At 42.4% G+C, this 20805-nt stretch overlaps 1 protein-coding gene across 1 annotated transcript in view; it reads right to left on the bottom strand.

Moving 5' to 3' along the window:
* Positions 1-7699, bottom strand: part of LOC143996520 (epidermal growth factor receptor-like) — a 284659-nt gene extending 276960 nt beyond the window's left edge. Inside the window, exon 1 of the mRNA XM_077491606.1 lies at positions 7291-7699. Within this exon, the coding sequence (XP_077347732.1) occupies positions 7291-7399 (109 nt within the window). The 5' untranslated portion in view covers positions 7400-7699. The remainder of the gene's footprint in view (positions 1-7290) is intronic.
* Between the last annotated feature and the right edge of the window lie 13106 nt (positions 7700-20805).

Here is a 20805-nt window from a genome sequence, read left to right as displayed (position 1 = left end):
AGAGTGCAGAGTTCAGGAGTGCATTACGCACAGAGTGCAGAGTTCAGGAGTGCATCACGTACATAGTGCCGAGTTCAGGAGTGCATTACGTACAGTGTGCAGAGTTTTGAAGTGCATTACGTACAGAGTGCAGAGTTCAGAAGTGCACTACGTACAGAGTGCAGAGTCCAGGAGTGTGCTACGTACAGAGTACAGAATTCAGAAGTGTATTACGCACAGAGTGCAGAGTTCAGGAGTGTGCTACGTACAGAGTGCAGAATTCAGAAGTGCATTACGCACAGAGTTCAGGAGTGCGCTACGTAGAGAAGGCAGAGTTTAGGGGTGTTCTCTGTACAGAGTGCAGTTCCACGAGTGCCTTATACACAGAGCACAGAGTTCAGGAGTGCATTACCTACAGAGTTCAGGGGTGCACTATTTACAGAGTGCAGAGTTCAGGGGTGCGCTATTTACAGAGTTCAGGGGTGCGCTATTTACAGAGTGCAGAGTTCAGGGGTGCGCTATTTACAGAGTGCAGAGTTCTGGGATGTGCTTTGTACAGAGTGCAGGGTTTAGGGGTGAGCTAAGCACAATGTGCCACATGACAAGGCCTGGCAGGCCAGATCCGGCCCATGGGCCTTGTGTTTGACATATGCATTTTAAACTCTACAGGTTTCCTTTAAGATGAAGAATGCCAGCTCAGCACATGTTCTCCTATGATACCCAGAATGGCCGGCACACACTGCATGACAGATCACAAACACTACCAATGCAAATAACTACCCTGGAGGCTGTCAGACTATGACACCTATCATCAATGGACAGTCCGAGGGATCAAAGATGAATGCCTTGCATCAGTATAATTGCTAGCTGTTGCTCCATTTAACTCTTCTACCCTTAAATTATAATTCCATCACACATGTAGAAAACAAACAGGATCAGGGGTACGAGGACGCTGTATCCAGATCAATCAAACTGACATAGTGCTAAAATGTATTTAATAAGGAAATCAAGTCTGATAGTCACACATAATATAGTGTTCCCGTTATCCAGCCAGAAAGTCTGCTCTCATCCTGTCTGTAGGAGTGGGATGAAGCTGCTGCTCTATAATTTAGCCAGAAGAAGACAGCATATCCTATGGCAGCACACTGCTCTACATTGTAACCCTTTCCCATCCCAGATGCTTTCTACATCAGAGACGAGAAGGCTAGGCAAGGCATTCCGTTATACACGCCGTTATAAAGGGAACCTGAAATACATATGCTGCCATCGCTGATTTCATTCTGAAAATGCTAGTTGCCTGGCTATCTCCCCCTTAAAATCTTTTTAATACAAAACAAGCATGCAGCAAGTAAAGTCAGAGAAACATTAGACCTCAACCTAATCAGCGACTCAGAGTAAAGCCTTTGGAGAAGTGTTAGGCCGCGTACACACGGGCGGACTGTTCGCCCAACTTTGTCCGCTGAACAGTGTTTGGGCGGACAGTCCGCTCGTGTGTGGGCTTTCAGCGGACAGTTTCAGCGGACAGTTTGACGAACAAGGTTTTTCGGAAATTCCGTAAAACTGTCCGCTGAAACCTTGTTTGAGCGAACAGTCCGCCCGTGTGTAGGCTTGTTCGTCAAACTAAGTTCCGCGCATGCTCAGAAAGGATTTACACGCCGAAAGTTATAATGCAGTGTATAGGACGTCGTATTTTTCGTCCCGTCGTACGTGCCGTTCACGTCATCGCGCACGGTTCCAGCAAACTGTTCGTTCGTCGTGTGTGGGCATGTCCGTCCATGCTAATTTTGAGCGGACTGTTTGCCGAAACTGTTTGACGGACAAAGTTGGGCGAACAGTCCCCGCGTGTGTACGCGGCCTAAGGCCTGATTCACACCTATGCATTTTTTGTGCTTTTTGCATTTTGCAGATTTGCACTACAGTCCATTGAACATGGTTTCCTATGGAACACGTTCTGTAGTACAAATCTGCAAAATGGAAAAAGCACAAAAAATGCATAGGTGTGAATCAGGCATAATAGAGAAGCAACTAGCATTTTAGAACCAGGAGTTCAGCAATGGCGATCACTAGATTTTCTTTAGGTCAAGTATTTCTAAGTACGCTTTATAATCTGACCGTACCATCTTTGTACTAGCTTTACCAAAACTATCTAAGGTCCTACCCAATATGTAACCAATCAGGCAGGCCCTATAGTTGTTGATAGGGTGTAAACTAGCCACACGCATTACAATCTGATTGTACAATCTCTATACTTATCCCCCCTAAATATCCCAACCATAGGCGTGCGCACAGGGTGTGCCAGGTGTGCCCAGGCACACCCCAATACCCCTAAACAGCACAGATTTCCCCTACTGCCCTGGCTCCCCCCTCCTTTCCCCCTGCAGCGATGCCAGCTTCCCTTCTCTACTTTCCCACTGGCTGTTGCTGTGGGATGTTTTAGGATGAGTAAGGGAACGGGCCAGTAAATATGCAATTTTCCGGCCCATTTCCTTCCTGAATGAACATCATGAGTGATTGGTAGTGTGTGTTTGAGCTTTGGGGTGCACACCCTAATGTACTAGGTTGCCCACACCTTTGCTACCAACATTTATCTGTGCTTAATTCATTCCATTTGTATCCAGTCAGATTGTCTCTCTTAGGCCCCTTTCACACGGGGCGGATCAGTAATGATCCGCCTCGTGATGATCCGCTCGCTCAGCGGGGATCGCTCCGTTGTCCCCGCTGAGCCGGCTGCGGACAGGGCTCTCCGCTCTCCTCTATGGGGATCGGATGAACACGGACCGTCTGTCCGTGTTCATCCGATCCGCTCTGCAGACGGATAGAAAAATAGGATTTTCCTCCGTCTGCAGAATCGGACTGTTGCGGAGGCGGAGGAAATCGGGTGTCTGCGGATGTTCATCCGCAGACACCCGCTATCCCATAGGGATGAATGTATGCCCGTATTTCATCCACAAACGGATGGATGAAATATGGACGTATCATCCGCATGTGTGAAAGGGGCCTTACTTCAGAGTTGTTGGAAAATCTAAGATCCCATACACACTATTAGATTTTTCTGCAGATTTTTGTCTTCAGATTTACCCAATCCATATAATATGAGGTCAAACCTTAATGCTGCATACACACGACCGTTTTTTCCGTCAGAATAAACTCTGACGGTCTTTCTGATGTAGTTCCGCTGAAACGGACTTGCCTACACACAATCACACCAAAGTCCGTTCGTTTAGAACGTGATGGCGTACGACGGGACTAGAAAAAGGAAGTTCAATAGCCAGCAGCCAATAGCTGCCCTTGCGTAGTTTTTTGGTCCGTCGGAATAGCATACAGACAAACTTTCCGACCACAAAATCCGTCTGATTTTTCCCGAGGGATTTTGGTCGAAACTTGTCTTGCATACACACGGTCACACAAAGTTGTCGGAAAATGCGATAGTTTGGAAGGAGGTGACATTATTCAAGTACGACGGGACTACGTAGAGGCCAGTAGCCAATAGCGTTCGTCTCCAAATTTTTTCTTAGAATGCATGACACTGTCGGTGTTCTCTACACACGATCGGAAAAAGTCCGATCGGATTTTGTGGTCGGAAAATTTTAGATCCAGCTCTCAAACTTTTCCGTAGGAGATTCCGACAGAAAAAGTCCGATAGAGCCCACACACGATCAGATTTTCCAACAACATAATCCGATCAGACTTTTTCCATCAGAATTTCCGACCGTGTGTATGGGGCATTATAGTATGTATGGGGTCTATTTGGCCAGGCTAAACTTTTCTAATTGAGAAATTCTTCACAAAACCAGACAACACGATCGAATCTATGAATAATCAAAAGGACATAAATGGTGTCATTGATTGAGTCTGAGCAAATTTGTTCTAAATCCAATTGCAGGAATGTAGATCGATCTAAATGATCATTAAATGTATGTATTGTTTATTGAACTTTTGATCTTTTTTTATCTTGTGATCGTATTTTTCTCCTGGACAGGATTTTGATTGACAATGCAATTGCACATAAAATAAAATATTAAATAATAAAATAATAAAAATAATAATAAATAATAATAATAAAATAGTTCTCTGTGTGGCCACCATAAAACAGATTGTACAATCGCATTGCAAGGTGTATGGCATTCTTTAGGCTGGGCATGCAAGCAATTCTTGGCAATGGGAATGTGCTACTAAAATGATTTGCGATTAATCACTAGCGATGTAGCGGTGATGGATTGCACAAACGTGGAACATTGTGTAATCATTAATGATCATTTACTCCTACGTGCCACACTTGTTCCCTTTGTCTAGCAATTTATCGTTAATCGCTAATCGCCAGCGCTTCAACAGTGCTTATTTTAATAGCTTGATCGTTCAACGAAAAATCTTCTTACACAGCACCCAACTTTAAAAAGAGCTCTATACATATTATACAGATAAGGGTAGCGTTATAAGTCATTCCGGAAGGGCCAATGTGACATCAGCACCAGTACATAGAATGATAGAAAACCCTGGAGGTTTCCTAGCACAGCGGATTACAGGTACAGGTCAGCACACATGGAGCCAGTTAGAGGAACAGCTGGCCACACATCATTATTAGAAATACACGGCGTAGCCAAACACGTGTCTCCTTCACTCGCATTCCCTGGACTGCAACGTGACACACTTACAGTATAAACATACTATACAATTACATCCTAGGATAACCTGTATGTAAAATATACACTATGGTTTAGGGTGACAGCTGCGGTGACAGGTTCACTTTCTACACGTCCCTCTTCTCAATGCATATCTGCCCTGTGCGGGGCAATCCCAAACACAGATCATTACTCCTATACGTATCATGTATGTTATGCCCCTTCTGCACCGGGCTCGGGTGTGATCCCTGACACTGATCAGGAATGGTAATTGCCTGTTTGTATCGGCTTAGCAAAGTTTATCACACAGCTAAGAGTTTGTCACCTCTTGTCCCAAGCCTGGCACTGACAGTCATGTGAGTGCAGCCAAAGGGACAGGAGGGTCACACATTTCCTATACAGAATGGAGTGCAGCGTACAGGTATATATAGTATCAGCTGAGTGGCTTTACTCATTACTTATTTTCTGTACAGGTGAAGGGATATGATCATCTATGTGAAGACATAAACAGTGATCACTTATCTGTAAGTATATTTAGTGATCACCTATCTGTAGGTGTATTTAGTGATCACCTATGTGACATTACACATTTGGTACATGCCAGTAAAGGAGCCTGATAACCTATGTAGCATTACACATAGTGCAGGTACATTTAGTGATCCCCTATCTGTAGGTATATTTAGTGATCCCCTATCTGCAGGTATATTTAGTGATCCCCTATCTGTAGGTATATTTAGTTATCCCCTATCTGCAGGTATATTTAGTGATCCCCTATCTGTAGGTATATTTAGTGATCACCTATCTGTAGGTATATTTAGTGATCACCTATCTGTAGGTATATTTAGTGATCACCTATCTGTAAGTATATTTAGTGATCACCTATCTGTAGGTGTATTTAGTGATCACCTATCTGTAGGTGTATTTAGTGATCACCTATCTGTAGGTATATTTAGTGATCACCTATGTGACATTACATGTTTGGTACATGCCAGTAAAGGAGCCTGCCCACCTATGTAACATTACACATAGTGCAGGTATATTTAGTGATCACCTCGGCTGCATTCCACACGTTTAATTAGTGCAGGTAAAGGGACATCGTCACCTATGTGTAGGTATATTTAGTGATCATCTTTATAGCATTACATGTTTGAAATATTCAGTGCAGGTAGCGGGATATAATCGCCTATGTGCGGCTCTATATGTAGTGATCATCTATATGTAGGTATACACCGTATGTAGTGATCACCTATGTATAAATGTATATGTAGTGATCACCTATGTGCAGATATACAGTATATGTAGAGATGACCGATGTGCAGATATGTAGTAATGAGACCTGTATGTAGGTATATATGTAGTGACAGCTATGTGTAGGTATATATGTAGTGATCACCTGTGTGCAGATATATACATGTTGATCACTATGCAGGCGTATATGTGGTGATGATCTATGTGTAGGTATATACTGTACATCGTGATCACGATGTACAGATATATATGTAGTGATCACCTGTGTGTAGGTATATATGTGGTGATCACCTATGTGTAAGTATATATGTGGTGATCACCTATGTGTAGGTACATGTAGTGATCTCTATGACCTGTGTGTACAGTATGTAGTGATCAATGTGCAGATATATACATAGTGATGACCTGTATGAAGGTATATACATAGTGATGAGCTAGGCGTAGGTATATATGTGGTGATCACCTATGTATAGGTATATACTATATGTAGTGATCACTATGTGTCGGTATATATGTAGTGATCACACGTCTGTAAATATATACATAATGATCCCTATGCATGCGTATATATGTGGTGATGACCTATGTGTAGGTATATACTGTACGTAGTGATCACTATGTGAAGGTATATATGTGGTGATCCCCTATGTATAGGTATATACTATATGTAGTGATGACCTATGTGTAGGTATATATGTAGTGGTGACCTATGTGTAGGTATATATGTAGTGATGACCTATGTGTAGGTATATATGTAGTGATGACCTATGTGTAGGTATATATGTAGTGGTGACCTATGTGTAGGTATATATGTAGTGATCTCTATGTGTAGGTATATATATATATATATATATATATATATATATATATATATATATATATATATATATATATATCACTATGCGTGTGTATATATGTAGTGATGACCTATATGTAGGTATATATGTATTGATAACCTGTGTGCAGATATATATATATTGATCACTATGCGTGTGTATATATGTAGTGATGACCTATGTGTAGGTATATACTGTATGTAGTGATCACTATGTGTAGGTATATATGTGGTGATCCCCTATGGGTAGGTATATACTGTAAGTAGTGAACAATCACTATGTGTAGGTATAAATGTGGTGATCCCCTATGGGTAGGTATATACTGAATGTATGTATATACTGTACGTAGTGAATAATCACTATGTGTAGGTATATATGTGGTGATCGCCTATGGGTGGGTATATACTGAATGTAGTGAATGATCACTATGTGAAGGTATATATGTGGTGATCCCCTATGGGTAGGTATATATGGTACGTAGTGAATGGTCACTATGTGTAGGTATATATGTGGTGATCCACATTTGTTATAAAGAACCCATGAGACCCATGAGAGTCCTGCACTCTCCAGGCACACCTGCCATCCATAGCAGCCCGGTTGCTCCTTACCTATCTTCTCCTCCCGGGTGGTGCTCCCCTGGCTGATGATGATGTGTAGTAGTAGTAGTAGTAGAGCGGAGCCCCATAGTCCCAGGTTGGGTCGGTCCATACTGATCATGTATGGAGAGGATGAGTGGATCTCCCTGGGCTCTCCGGTGTGATGTACAGATATATAGATCGCTGGGTGTCTATAGGTAGAAGTAATCCTTCACTCTATGAAATCCATGGTAAGTCTCCGGATGGTGACCCCGGTACTGTCCGATCTCCTGGATGACAAGTGGGATGTGACACCTCCAAGTCACGGGGCACGAGTTGTAAAACTTTTGACAGTTCCAGCCGGCAGTGAGTGTCCCAGTGTAATGACAATCCTCGGAGAATCGGCATGCCTGCTCTGTGATGTCACAGAGAGGTGTGCCTCATTCCACTCTCCCTTCCCAATTCCTCCTCCTTGCCGCACACATGTCTCTACTACTACCGACACCACCGAGCCTCCGCTCTGCGGGGCCACCGCTGCCACCTCATGGCCAACACAGGAACTGCACCACACCGCTGACAGCTCACCACCTCGCTGACAGGTCAGTGCGATCTCACCGACCCCCTCTCTTCCAGGAACTGCAGAGAAAAAGAAAAGAAATACTGCCAAAGGAAATCAACCTGGAGAACACAAACACAGCAAGTACTAGCCGAGAAGATTAGTGCTGTGATCAATAAATACTTCATCAGGATCAGCACAAACAACACTATTAATGATGGCAATCTTGATCATGACTGTCAAAATAATAATAATATACGTATTATATGCAATATAATAGATAACTTAACATATATAACTATTAATGATAATAATAATAATATACATAATGTATATAATATAATATATAACATATATAATTATTAATGATACAAATAATAATAATATACGTATTATATGTAATATAATATATAACATATATAATTATTAATGATAAGAATAATAATATACGTATTATATGTAATATAATATATAATTATTAATGATAAGAATAATAATATATGTATTATATGTAATATAATATATAACTTAACATATATAATTATTAATGATAATAATACTATACGTATATATGTAATACAATATATAACTTAACATATATTATTATTAATGATAAGAATAATAATATACGTATTATATGTAATATAATATATAACATATATAATTATTAATGATAATAATAATAATAATATACGTATTATATGAAATATAATATATAACAACATATATAATTATTAATGATGATAATAATACTATACATATTATATGTAATATAATATACAACTTAACATATATAATTATTAATGATAAGAATAATAATATACGTATTATATGTAATATAATATATAACATATATAACTATTAATGATAAGAATAATAATATACTTATCATTTATACATATCGGGTATAAATAATTATTAATAATGATAATAATAATATACTAAATATACACTAAATGGGAAGGCGTTTTTTTTTTTTTTGGCAGCAAGTTAAGTGATTCAAACAAGTAATATATATAGAAAAATAAATTCTTTATTAAAGTTGACATAAGATAATACAATGGCAGTTAAAATATGAGCTCTGGTGGGAGAATAAAAACAATTCCAAATACATAAAGTGCAAACAGTGAATTATACATAGCATTACATGTCAGAATGTCAGTTGTAGAAAAGCATGACGCGTTTCGACCCGTGCAGTTAGGGTCTTCTTCAGAGGTTTAGTTTGCTGCTGCTTTTTCGTATTCGCTTTTTGGCATCATCATTTGTTGATGTGTCCCACTTCCTTCCCTCCTTTACCTTCACATCTTCTATATTTTTCATGCAATTTCCTTCTTTTCCTTTCTTTGCAGTGTCTCACTTTTTTCCACTCCTTCACCCTCTCCGTCATCACATTTCTCACTCTCCCCCTTCCTTCACACTCATATTTTCTTCCATTCACACCCTGTGCACCATTCACCTATCTCATGTTCATAGCCATTCACCTATTCATCCCCAAGGTTCCTTTTTTCTTTTCTCTCTTTTTTCTTTTCTCTTTCGTCCCACCTCCTTTTGTGTTTTCCCTTTCATCGCCTAATCCTTTTCCCCTCCTTCCTTTTCCCTTTTTTCCCCACTCCACCCTTTCAACCTCCCTTTGCACTCCCTTACCCATACATCATTTTTACTTTCTCCATCTCCAAATATGTAACACCTTTCGGTAGCTCTGACCATTTATTTTTGATTAAACCCTCACTTCTGCATAGTATAATTATAGGATAAATAAAATATAATAATATTTATATAGTCTGCGCTGAGAATTCTCTGACCTCCTGTTTGCAAACTTCAAATTTCATGGAGTTTGTATACATTTCTTTAATACACCATCTAATGATATTCTGGGAATCTGCTGCAGGTGCTGACCACCCAAACCTGGCATGGCCTGGGGTGCACCTCAATGTGTGATTTCTTGTAAGCCGTACCTCTTGGAGTGCCATTTTCTTTTGGGGTGCTTACTGGCCGGGGAGCACGCAGGATCATTTGACAGTCTTTAAGGGATCTCTGGTTAGGAGCGTTTGTCCGAATATACACCTCCCATTGGGTAAATATATGTTACATCCATATTTTATCATTTATGAATCACTTGTTAACATTTGGCATGTGAATATGTAATGTCTTTGCAACAAACTAAACCTCTGAAGAAGACCCTAACTGCACGGGTCGAAACGCATCAGCCTTTTATACAACTGATAATCTGACATGTAATGCCATGTATAATTCTCTGTTTGCACTTTATGTATTTGGAATGGTTTTTATTCTCCCACCAGAGCTCATATTTTGACTGCCATTGTATCATCTTATGTAAAATTTTATAAAGAATTTATATATATATATATATATATATATATATATAATTAGGGCTGTGGAAATTAAGGATTAATTCCTCAACGACACCGGACTCCCCCCCCCCTTCCCTTCATTAGCAGACGGGGGCACTTGGGGAAGGGGGAGGAGTCCGGTGATATAGACGTTCTGATTGAACGTAACGTGTACGGGGGAGGAGCTACGCATGACGTCACCTGCTGCTGCCCTACGAAACGAACACGATTGTCGGCTTTACATGCTGTGTTTTTATCATCTTTATGTGAGTAGTTTGTGTTTGAACACAAAAATGTAATCTTATACTTAAGCGGTGAGCACTTAGATCTTTTCTTTCTACCCATGACCTGGTGTCCTTGCTGAGATCTAAGGAGACGTGAGAGAAGTTTATGGTCTGCGTTAACCCTTCTGATACCCACTTGCATGACCACCTGTTTGCACAGAGGTCCATGCCATAAGGTGAGAGTGATTAGTTAGACTGGAGGTGGAGGGATTGTCACGCTACTGTGGAAAAAAAAATTACTTGCCTCAGTGCTACAGTTTGAATTTAAAACTTATTTGTGTGAACTGTGAAGTTAAGTCATGGATTGTGGAAACTAACTACTGTCGGGTGATTGTATATAGTGTATACCACATTTACCACTGACTAATGCAGAGTTGCAATGCAAGGAGATCAGCTAAAAGTAGTTGGATCTGTATGTGCATTATAATTAATCAAAATTAGTTGATTAATCGATTAAAAAAAACCTATTAATCAAACACAAAAATTTTAATCAGTAACAGCCCTATTATATATATATCTATATATATATATAGATATATATATTACTTAGTTGAATCACTTACCTTGCTGCTAAAAAAAAACCCTGGGGGAGCCTTCCCATGTTGTACCATTTGGGGTGTGCAGTACCATTACCTCTCTTGATACATGTCTTTCCCATGCTACTTAACCACTTAATAACCGCCCTATAGCCGAATGACGGCTACAGGGCGGTTTCTTAACTCTGGGAGGCCGTCATATGACGTCCTCCCAGAATTCCGCTCTTGTGCGCCCCCTGGGGCGCGCACTCGAGAGCATCCGTGACCGCCGGGTCCACAGGACCCGGCGCATCACGGATCACGGTAAACGGCCGCTCGTCGCGGCCGTTTACCACGTGATCGCTCCGTCAAATAACGGAGTGATCACTTGTAAACAAACCGGCGTCATGTTATGACGCCGGTTCCTCCCTCCCCCTCTCTGTACCGATCGGAACAGCGGAGGGGGAAGTGATCGGTGTCAGCAGCGATGTGGGCTGCATCTGCAGTGCCCACATCGCTGCTCACCGAAAATTAACCCCTCAATTCCCTGCAAATACTCTGCAATACCCTGCCATTACTCTGCAATACCCTGCCATTACTCTGCATTACTCTGCATTACTCTGCATTACCCTGCATTACCCTGCAATACTCTGGATTACTCTGCAATACCCTGCAATACTCTGCAATACTCTGCATTACACTGCAATACTCTGCAATACTCTGCAATACCCTGCAATACTCTGCATTACTCTGCAATACCCTGCAATACTCTGCAATACCCTGCAACACTCTGCAACGCTCTGCAATACCCTGCAACACCCGCCAATACCCTGCAACACTCTGCAATGCTCTGCAACACCCACCTATACCCTGCAACACTCTGCAATGCTCTGCAACACCCGCCAATACCGTGCAACACTCTGCAATGCTCTGCAACACCCTCCAATATCCTGCAATGCTCTGCAACGCAATACTCTGCAACGCCATACTCTGAGATACCCAGCCATACTCTGAGATACCCAGCCATACCCAGCCATAGTCGGTGATACCCTGCAATACCCAGCCATAGACACCCCCCCCCCCCCCCCCCCCGCTGCCCTACGGTGCTTCTACCGACTCGCCAATACGATCAAATCCAGAATCTTTTTTTTTTTTTTCTTCAGGCTTCCCAGCTTAGAGGTGAGATGTGGGGTCTTATTGACCCCATATCTCACTGTAAAGAGGACCTGTCATGCCATATTCCTATTACAAGGGATGTTTACATTCCTTGTAATAGCAATAAAAGTGATCAAAAAATTTATTTTTGGGGAAAAAAATGTCAAGCTAAAATATATAAAGTAAAATGAACAATCATTTTTTATTTATTTTTTTAAAGCGCCCCTGTCCCCATGTGCTCGCATGCAGAAGCGAACGCATACGTAAGTCCCGCCCACATATGAAAACGGTGTTCAAACCACACATGTGAGGTATCGCTGCGAACGTTAGAGCGAGAGCAATAATTCTAGCCCTAGACCTCCTCTGTAACTCAAAACATATAACCAGTAAAAAAAATTAAATCGTCGCCTATGGGGATTTTTAAGTAGCGACGTTTGGCACCATTCCACGAGCCTGTGCAATTTTGAAGAGTGACATGTTAGGTATCGATTTACTCGGTGTAACTTCATCTTTCACATTATGCAAAAATTGGGCTAACTTTACTGTGTTTTTTTTTCCAAAAAAAAGCATTCGAAAAATTGCTGCGCAAATACCGTGCGAGATAAAAAGTTGCAACGACCACCATTGTATTCTCCAGGGTGTTTGCTAAAAAAACATATATAATGTTTTGGGATTCGATGTAATTTTCTAGCAAATAAATGATGATTTTTACATGTAGGAGAGAAATGTCAGAATTGTCCTGGGTGCTCCAGAACGCCTGATGGCGCTCCCTGCATGTTGGGCCTCTGTATGTGGCCACACTGTGTAAAAGTCTCACACATGTGGTATTACCGTACTCGGGAGTAATAGCAGAATGTGTTTTGGGGTGTAATTTGTGGTATGCATATGCTGTGTGAGAAATAAACTGATAATATGACAATTTTGTGAAAAAAAAAAAAAAAGTAAAAAAAATCTTGATTTTGCAAAGAATTGTGGGAAAAATGACAACTTCAAAAAACTCATCATGCCTCTTACTAAATACCTTGGAATGTCTTCTTTCCAAAAAGGGGTCATTTGGGGGGTATTTGTACTTTTCTGGCATGTTAGGGTCTCAAGAATTCAAATAGGCCGTCAGTACTTCAGGTGTATCAATTTTCAGATATTGGCACCACAGCTTGTGGACTTTCACAAAGACCAAATAATATCCACCAATTTGTACTTATTTTTACCAAAGATATGTAGTAGTATAAATTTTGGCCAAAATTTATGAAGAAAAAATTACTAATCTGCTAAATTTTATAACAGAAACAAAGAAAAATTCATTTTTTTACAGAATTTTCTGTATTTTTTCTTTTATAGCACAAAAAATAAAAAACCCAGCGGTGATTAAATACCACCAAAAGAAAGCTCCATTTGTGTGAAAAAAAGGACAAAAATTTCATATAGGTCCAGTGTTGCATGACTGAGTAATTGTCATTCAAAATGTGAGAGCACCGAAAGCTGAAAATTGGTCTGGTTATTAAAGCGGAGGTCCACCCTAAAATGGACCTCTGCTCATCGGAATCCCCCCCCCTCCGGTGCCACGATCGGCACCTTTCAGGGGGGAGGGGGGTGCAGTTACCTGGATAATCCAGGTAACTGCACCCACTTCCGGGCTAGCTCTCTGCGGAAAGGGGCGTACGTTACGCCCCTTTCCGCAAGCGCCCGCCCCCTTCAGCAAGTGCCCTGCTGCCTGCTGGGAAACACACAGCTCCCAGAGGCAGCGGGGACCGTCCGGATTGCGCCGCTCGGCTCGCGCATGCGCAGTAGGGAACCGGGAAATGAAGCCGAAAGGCTCCATTTCCTGATTCCCATACCCAAGATGGCGGCAGGACCCGTCAGACGAGCGAGCGATCGGCTTCGGGTGCCGACATCGCGGGCGCGCTGGACAGGTAAGTGTCACTATTTAAAAGTCAGCAGCTGCAGTATTTGTAGCTGCTGGCTTTTAAAAAAAAAAAAAAAAACGCGGAGTCCCGGTGGACTCCCGCTTTAAGGGTGTTTAAGTGCCCAGTGGTCAAGTGGTTAATATACACTATATTATCAAAAGTATTGGGGTGCCTGCCTTTACTTTAACCCCTTCCCGCCGAGCGTACGCAGATCTGTGTACTCGGCTTCCGGGGGTTATACCGGGATGATGCCCGCACCTGCAGGCATCATCCCGGTACCGTTTTTTACAGCGGGCGATTGGCTTTCCAGCCATAACAACCGATGTGGCTAAAAGCCACTCGGCTGTTATGCCGGAGGAGCGGGAGGGGACGTCCCCCCTCCCGCCGCCTCTCGCCGCTGTTACCGGTGCTCCCGCTCGATCGGGAGCACCGATTAGCGATCCGTCGGCTCTGGCTGCTGGGGAGGAACTGGAACGAAGCCGTAATCGGCTTCGTTCCAGTCTCCTCATCGTAAACACGGAAGCGACGTCATGACGTCACTTCCCGTTTACTCGGCTGCCAATGGCGCCGGTTTAAAAAAAATATCCGGTATTCAGAATCGCCGTTTTCGGCGATCTGAATACATTGAAGTGTAAAGGAGGGGTGGGGGGTCTTTTAGACCCCCGATCCCTCCATAAAGAGTACCTGTCACCACCTATTACTGTCACAAGGGATGTTTACATTCCTTGTGACAGCAATAAAAGTGATCAATTTTTTTTTTTTTTTTTTTAAAACAATTTAGTCATTTTAAAATAAATAAAATAAATAAAAAAATAAAAAAAAATTTCAAAGCGCCTGCCGTCCCCGCGAGCTCGCGAAGCAAAGAAAACGCATACGGAAGTCGCGCCCGCGTATGTAAACGGTGTTCAAATCACACATGTGAGGTATCGCCGCGATCGCCAGAGCGAGAGCAATAATTCTAGCAGTAGACCTCCTCTGTAACACTAACCTGGTAACCGTAAAAAAATTTTAAAGCGTCGCCTATTGAGATTTTTAGGTACCGTACTTTGTCGTCAATCTACAAGTGCGCGCAATTATAAAGTGTGACATGTTTGGTATCTATTTACTCGGCGTAACATTATCTTTCACATTACGCAAAAAAATTGGGCTAATTTTACTGTTTTGTTTTTTTTTTTATTCATGAAAGTGTCCCTTTTCCCAAAAAGTTGCGTTTAAAACACCACTGCGCAAATACCGTGTGACATAAAATATTGCAACAATCGCCGTTTTATTCTCTAGAGCCTCTGCTAAAAAAATATATATAATGTTTGGGGGTTTCAAGTAATTTTCTAGCAAAAAATATGGATTTTAACTTGTAAACACCAAATTCCAAAAATAGGCTTAGTCATGAAAGGGTTAATGGCATCCCAGTCTTAGTCCATAGGTTCAATATTGAGTTGGTCCACCGTTTGCAGCTATAACAGCTTCCACTCTTCTGGGAAGGCTGTCCACAAGGTTTAGGAGGGAGTGTGTCTATAGGGATGTTTGACAATTCTTCCAGAAGCGCATTTGTAAGGTCAGGGACTGATGTTGGACGAGAAGGCCTGGCTCGCAGTCTCCACTGTAACTCATCCCAAAGGTATTTTGTTGGGTTGAGGTCAGGACTCTGTGCAGGCCAATCAAGTTCCTCCTCCCCAAACTCGCTCATCCATGTCTTTATGGACCTTGCTTTGTACACTGGTGCGCAGTCATGTTTGAACAGGAAGGAGCCATCCCCAAACTGTTCCCACAAAGTTGTGAGCATGAAATTGTCCAAAATGTTTTGGTATGCTGATGCCTCAAAAGTTCCCTTCACTGGAACTAAGGGGCCAAGCCCAACCTCTGAAAAACATCCCCACACCATAATCCCCCCTCCACCAAATGATTTGGACCAGTGCACAAAGCAAGGTCCATGAAAGACATGGATAAGCCAGTTTGGGGTGGAGGAACTTGACTGACCTGCACAGAGTCCTGACCTCAACCCAGTAGAGTGGAGATTGCAATTTTTTTTTTAAGTAGAACTCCACTTTAAGGAAGATCACCCAGCTCAGTGCATCTATGGGGAATGAGCCCTAAGGTGAAATGTAATCAACCTTTATAAACACATAGTGGTCCATATAGTAGACTTGTCTACTGCCCTGTACACACGGTCGGACATTCCGACGACAAAATTTGTCTGATTTTTTCCAACGGATTTTGGCCCAAACTTGTCTTGTATACACATGGACAAAGTTGTAGGAAAATCTCATCATTCAGAACGTGCTGATGTAAACCACGGGACTATAAAGAGGCCAGTAGCCAATAGCTTTTGTCTCGTAATTTATTCTGAGCATGCATGGCACTTTGTCCATTGGAATTGTCTACACACGATCAGAATTTAAACGATTGGATTTTGTTGTCGGAAAATTTTAGATCCTGCTCTCAAACTTTGTGTGTCGGAAATTCCGATAGAAAAGGTTCGATGGAGACCACACACGATTGGATTTTCCGACAACACGATCCGGTCGCACATTTTCCGTCGGAAAGTCAGACCGTGTGTACAGGGCATTCTAGTCCCATTCATGTCAAGTGGGATGCAGTGACTGCACAGAAACAGCTGCTGCTCCCATTTTGACAGCCGTGCAGGTGTGGGTGCACAGCCCGAACGCAGACAGGGTTTTCATGTAACGGAGATCCAGGCAGCTCTACAGCCGCTTTTATGGAATCTAAAAATGCCATCCAACGCTACACGGGGGGCTGATAGACCCTTGATATCGCCATAAAGAGAACCTGTCACCTACCAATGCTTTCGCTTAAGTGAAATGACAAAAAGTGTTAAAAACATACATTATAATAAAATAAAAAAAATGACAAAAATGAAATACAACTCTCTTGCCCTGCACACACAAGTGAATGCAGACGTGTGCACAGGGCACACACATGTATGTAAATAGCTATGGTGCCACACGTTCTACATATTGCTGGGAACATTGGAGTGAGAGCAAACATTTGAAGGCCATCATTCAGGTTAACTCAGCTAATTAATTAGCTGTAAAGGGCTTTTAGTGCATACCTTATGGACAGTTTTGGGTATTATAGCTAGGAGTACGCACAATTTTAAGGCTTGACATGTGTGGTATCTATTTACTTGACACAGACCCCATAAAAAAGGAGTATTATATTGTGTTTGTAGGTCTAAAGACCCTGTCACCTCTGGGCCAGGTTCCTCCCATTGCCCCCTTTCATTACCGCTCTACCCCCTCTGCCCGCTCCTTCCTTCTCTTTCTTTCTTTCTTTCTTTCTTTCTTTCTTTCTTTCTTTCTTTCTTTCTCTCTCTCTCTCTCTCTCTCTCTCTCTCTCTCTCTCTCTCTTTCTCTCTCTCTCTCTCTCTCTCTCTCCCTTTCTCTCTCTCTCTCTCTCTCTCTCTCCCCCTCTCTCACTCCCCTCTCTCTTTCTCCCCCCCCTCTCCCCTCTCTCTTTCTCTCTCTCTTTCTTTCATCCCCCCTTCTCTCTTTCTTTCTCTCTCTCTCTCTCCCCCCTCTCTCTCTTTCATTTCTCTCTCTCTGTCTCTCTCTCTCTCTCGCTCCTTCATTCTCTCTCTCTCTCTCTCTCTCTTTCTTTCTCTCTCTCTCTCCCCCCTCTCTCTCTCTTTCCCCACTCTCTCTCTCTCTTTCTTTCTCTTCTCTCTCTCCCCCCTCTCTCCTTTCTTCCCCCTCTCTCTCTCTCCCCCATCTCTCTCTCTCTTTCTTTCTTTCTTTCCACCCCTCTCCCCCTCTCTCTCTTTCTCTTTCTCTCTCCTTTCCCCCCTCCCTCTCTCTCTCTCTTTCTTTCTCTCTCTTTCTTTCCCTCTCTCTCCCCTCTCTCTCTCTCTCCTCTCTCTCTTTCTCCCTCTCTCTCTCTTTCTTCCTTCCCTCTCTCTCGTTCTCCCCCTTTCTCTCTTTCTTTCTTTCTCTCTCTCTCTTCCTCTCTCTCTCCCCCCTCTCTCTCCCCTCTCTCTCTTTCTTCCTCTCCCTCCCCCCTCTCTCTCTCCTCTCTCTCTTTCTCCCCCCTCTCTCTCTCTTTCTTTCTTCCCTCTCTCCCTCCTCTCTCTTTCTTCCTCTCTCTATCTCTCTTTCTCCCCCCTCTCTCTTCCCCCCCTCCCTCTCTCCCTTTCTTTCTTTCTTTCTTTCTTTCTTTCTTTCTTTCTTTCTTTCTTTCTTTCTTTCTTTCTCTCTCCCCCCTCTCTCTCTTTCTTTCTTTCTCGCTTTCTTTCTCTCTCTTTCTTCCTCTCTCTCTTCCCCCCTGTCTGTCCCCTCTCTCTCTTTCTTTCTCTCTCTCTCCCCCCCCTCTCTCTTTTTCTTTCTTTATCTCTTTCTCTCTCTCTATTTCTTCCTCTCTCCCCCCTCTCTCTCTTTCTTCCTCCCCCTCTCTCTTTCTCTATCTCTCTATCTCCCCCTCTCTCTCTCTTTCTCTCTCTCTCCCCCTCTCTCTCTCTCTCTCTCTCTCTCCCACTCTCTCTCTCTCTCTCTCTCTCTCTCTCTCTCTCTCTCTCTCTCTCTCTTTCTCTCTCTCCTCTCTCTCTCTCTCTTTCTTCCTCCCCCTCTCTCTCTTTCTTTCCTTCTCTCTTCCCTCTCTCCCCCCTCTCTCTCTTTCTTTCTCTCTCTCTCTCTCTTCTCTCTTCCCCCCCCCTCTCTCTCTATTTCTTTCTCTCTTTCTCTATCTTCCCCTCTCTCTCTCTCTCCACCTCTCTCTCTTTCTCCCTCTCGCCCCACTCTCTCTTTTCTTTCCCCCCTCTCTCTCTCTTCCCCCCTCTCTCTCTCTCTTTCTTCCCCCCTCTCTCTTTCTTTCTTCCTCTCTCTTTCTTCCTCTCTCTCTCTCTTTATTTCTTTCTCCCCACTTTCTCTCTCTCTCTCTCGCTCTCTTTCTTTCTCTCTATCCCCCCCTCTCTCTTTCTTTCTTCTTTTCCCATTACTTTTTGTTCTACATTGTATTTCGATGGTCATATCTGAGCTGTACAAGTTTGGTTGCGTTTGTTCAGACACAATTTGTACTTATACTACAAAATTGTATTGTCAGCAAATACTTAATAAAAGTGATTAAACATATTGTGTTTGTGAATACTAAAAATAATTTTAGTGTATTTGTCTTGAAAATATAGATATATGATAAACGGTTACACAACTATTGTAACTTTTTAATAAGGACACTTACCTGTCCAGTGAGCCGTGATGTCGGCTACCCCGAGGCCGATCCGTCTATAGCCGCCATCCTAACTAAGGGAAACAGGCAGTGGAGCCGTTTCCTACTTCGCATGCGCGAGCCGCGTGGCGCTTTGTGAAGGGCCCCGTTGTTTCCTGGGACACACGCGTCCCAGAAGACAACAGGGCCACTCGCCGAGAAGGAGGAATTGAAGAAACAGAGCAGCGGAAACAGTGCAGCAGAATAGGAAGGGGTTTCTGGTGAGTAAACAATTATATATTTTTTCAAATATTTTTTACATTTTTTTAAGAATATTAATGTATTTTTCTTTTTTAGGGTGGCCCTCCACTTAAAGAAGAGTTCCCCTTTAAAAAATAAAAAATTAAAAGTCAGCAGCTACAAATACTGCAGCTGCTGACTTTTAATAATCGGACACTTACCTGTCCCAGGGTCCAGCGATGCGGGGGAATGAAGCACCGCTCATTCCCCCCTCACAGCTGGGCACCCACTGTGCATACTTCATCGGCGCCGCGCGCCGTGATTGGCCGCGCAGTCATCTGGGACCTGTCAAGTGTACCAGATGACTAACAGGAGGGAGGGGGCAGAGCTGAGCTCTTCCTGCACCAAGGGGAAGTGACGTCAGGAGCCCAGGCACTGAAGGAGGCAGACTACGAGGGACCCCCTAGCAACAGGCATTTAGAGGTGAGTTTTTTTTAGGAATTTTGATGAATTTTTATTTTTTTCTGTGCAGCACCACTTTAAGGGGGCGGCACAGTGGTGTAGTAGTTAGCACTCTCGCCTAGCAGCAAGAAGGGTCGCTGGTTCACATCCCAACCATGACACTACCTGCCTGGAGTTTGCATGTTCTCCCTGTGCCCACGTGGGTTTCCTCCGGGTACCCCAGTTTCCTCCCACACTCCAAAGACATGTAGGTAGGTTAATTGGCTTCTGTCCAAAATTGACCCTAGTATATGAATGGGGACCTTGGATCATGGGCTCTCTGAGGGCAGGGACTGATGTGAGTGTGCAATGTACAGGGATAGGGACAATTGTAGACACCCAGGTTGAACTGGATGGACTGGTGTCTTTATTCAACCTTACTAACTATGTAAGTACATTTATAGCAAAAAAAAAAAAAAATTTTAATATGTGTGTGAACTTCAGGAGAGACTTCAGGAACCTAATATGTACAATCTTGAGGAATAAATGGATGTAAAGACATGATTGAAATATTAGAAAATATTATTCTACCAAAAGAATAGTTGATCCTTGGAACAGATTCCAGCAGAGGTAGTGAGCCATTCAACAATAGATGGATTCAAACATGCTTGGAACAAACATAGAGCTGTACTTAGAATAAAAAAGTAAAAAAAAAAAATAAAAATGTATTATAAAAATGTGAAAAGTGAGTAAATACTCTTATGGGACACTAAGAAGCCACTGCACGTTAAAAAAAATAGAAAAAATAAATTTCACCTACCATTGTATTTGAGTCCAATGCATTTTGTCAAAATGGTGAAATTATGCTGAAATCAGTGTTTTTTTCACCACAATTTTGCTTATTCCTAGTGTTGTTGTAAAAGGGATTTAAAAGTAGGAGAATTAAAA

The sequence above is a fragment of the Lithobates pipiens genome, unplaced genomic scaffold (assembly GCF_037356315.1).
Source record: "Lithobates pipiens isolate NorthernLeopardFrog02 unplaced genomic scaffold, aLitPip1_a1.2 Scaffold_19, whole genome shotgun sequence".
Classification (NCBI taxonomy): domain Eukaryota; kingdom Metazoa; phylum Chordata; class Amphibia; order Anura; family Ranidae; genus Lithobates; species Lithobates pipiens.
Note: the sequence above shows the minus strand (reverse complement) of the source record. Positions and strands in the feature narration are given on the sequence as shown.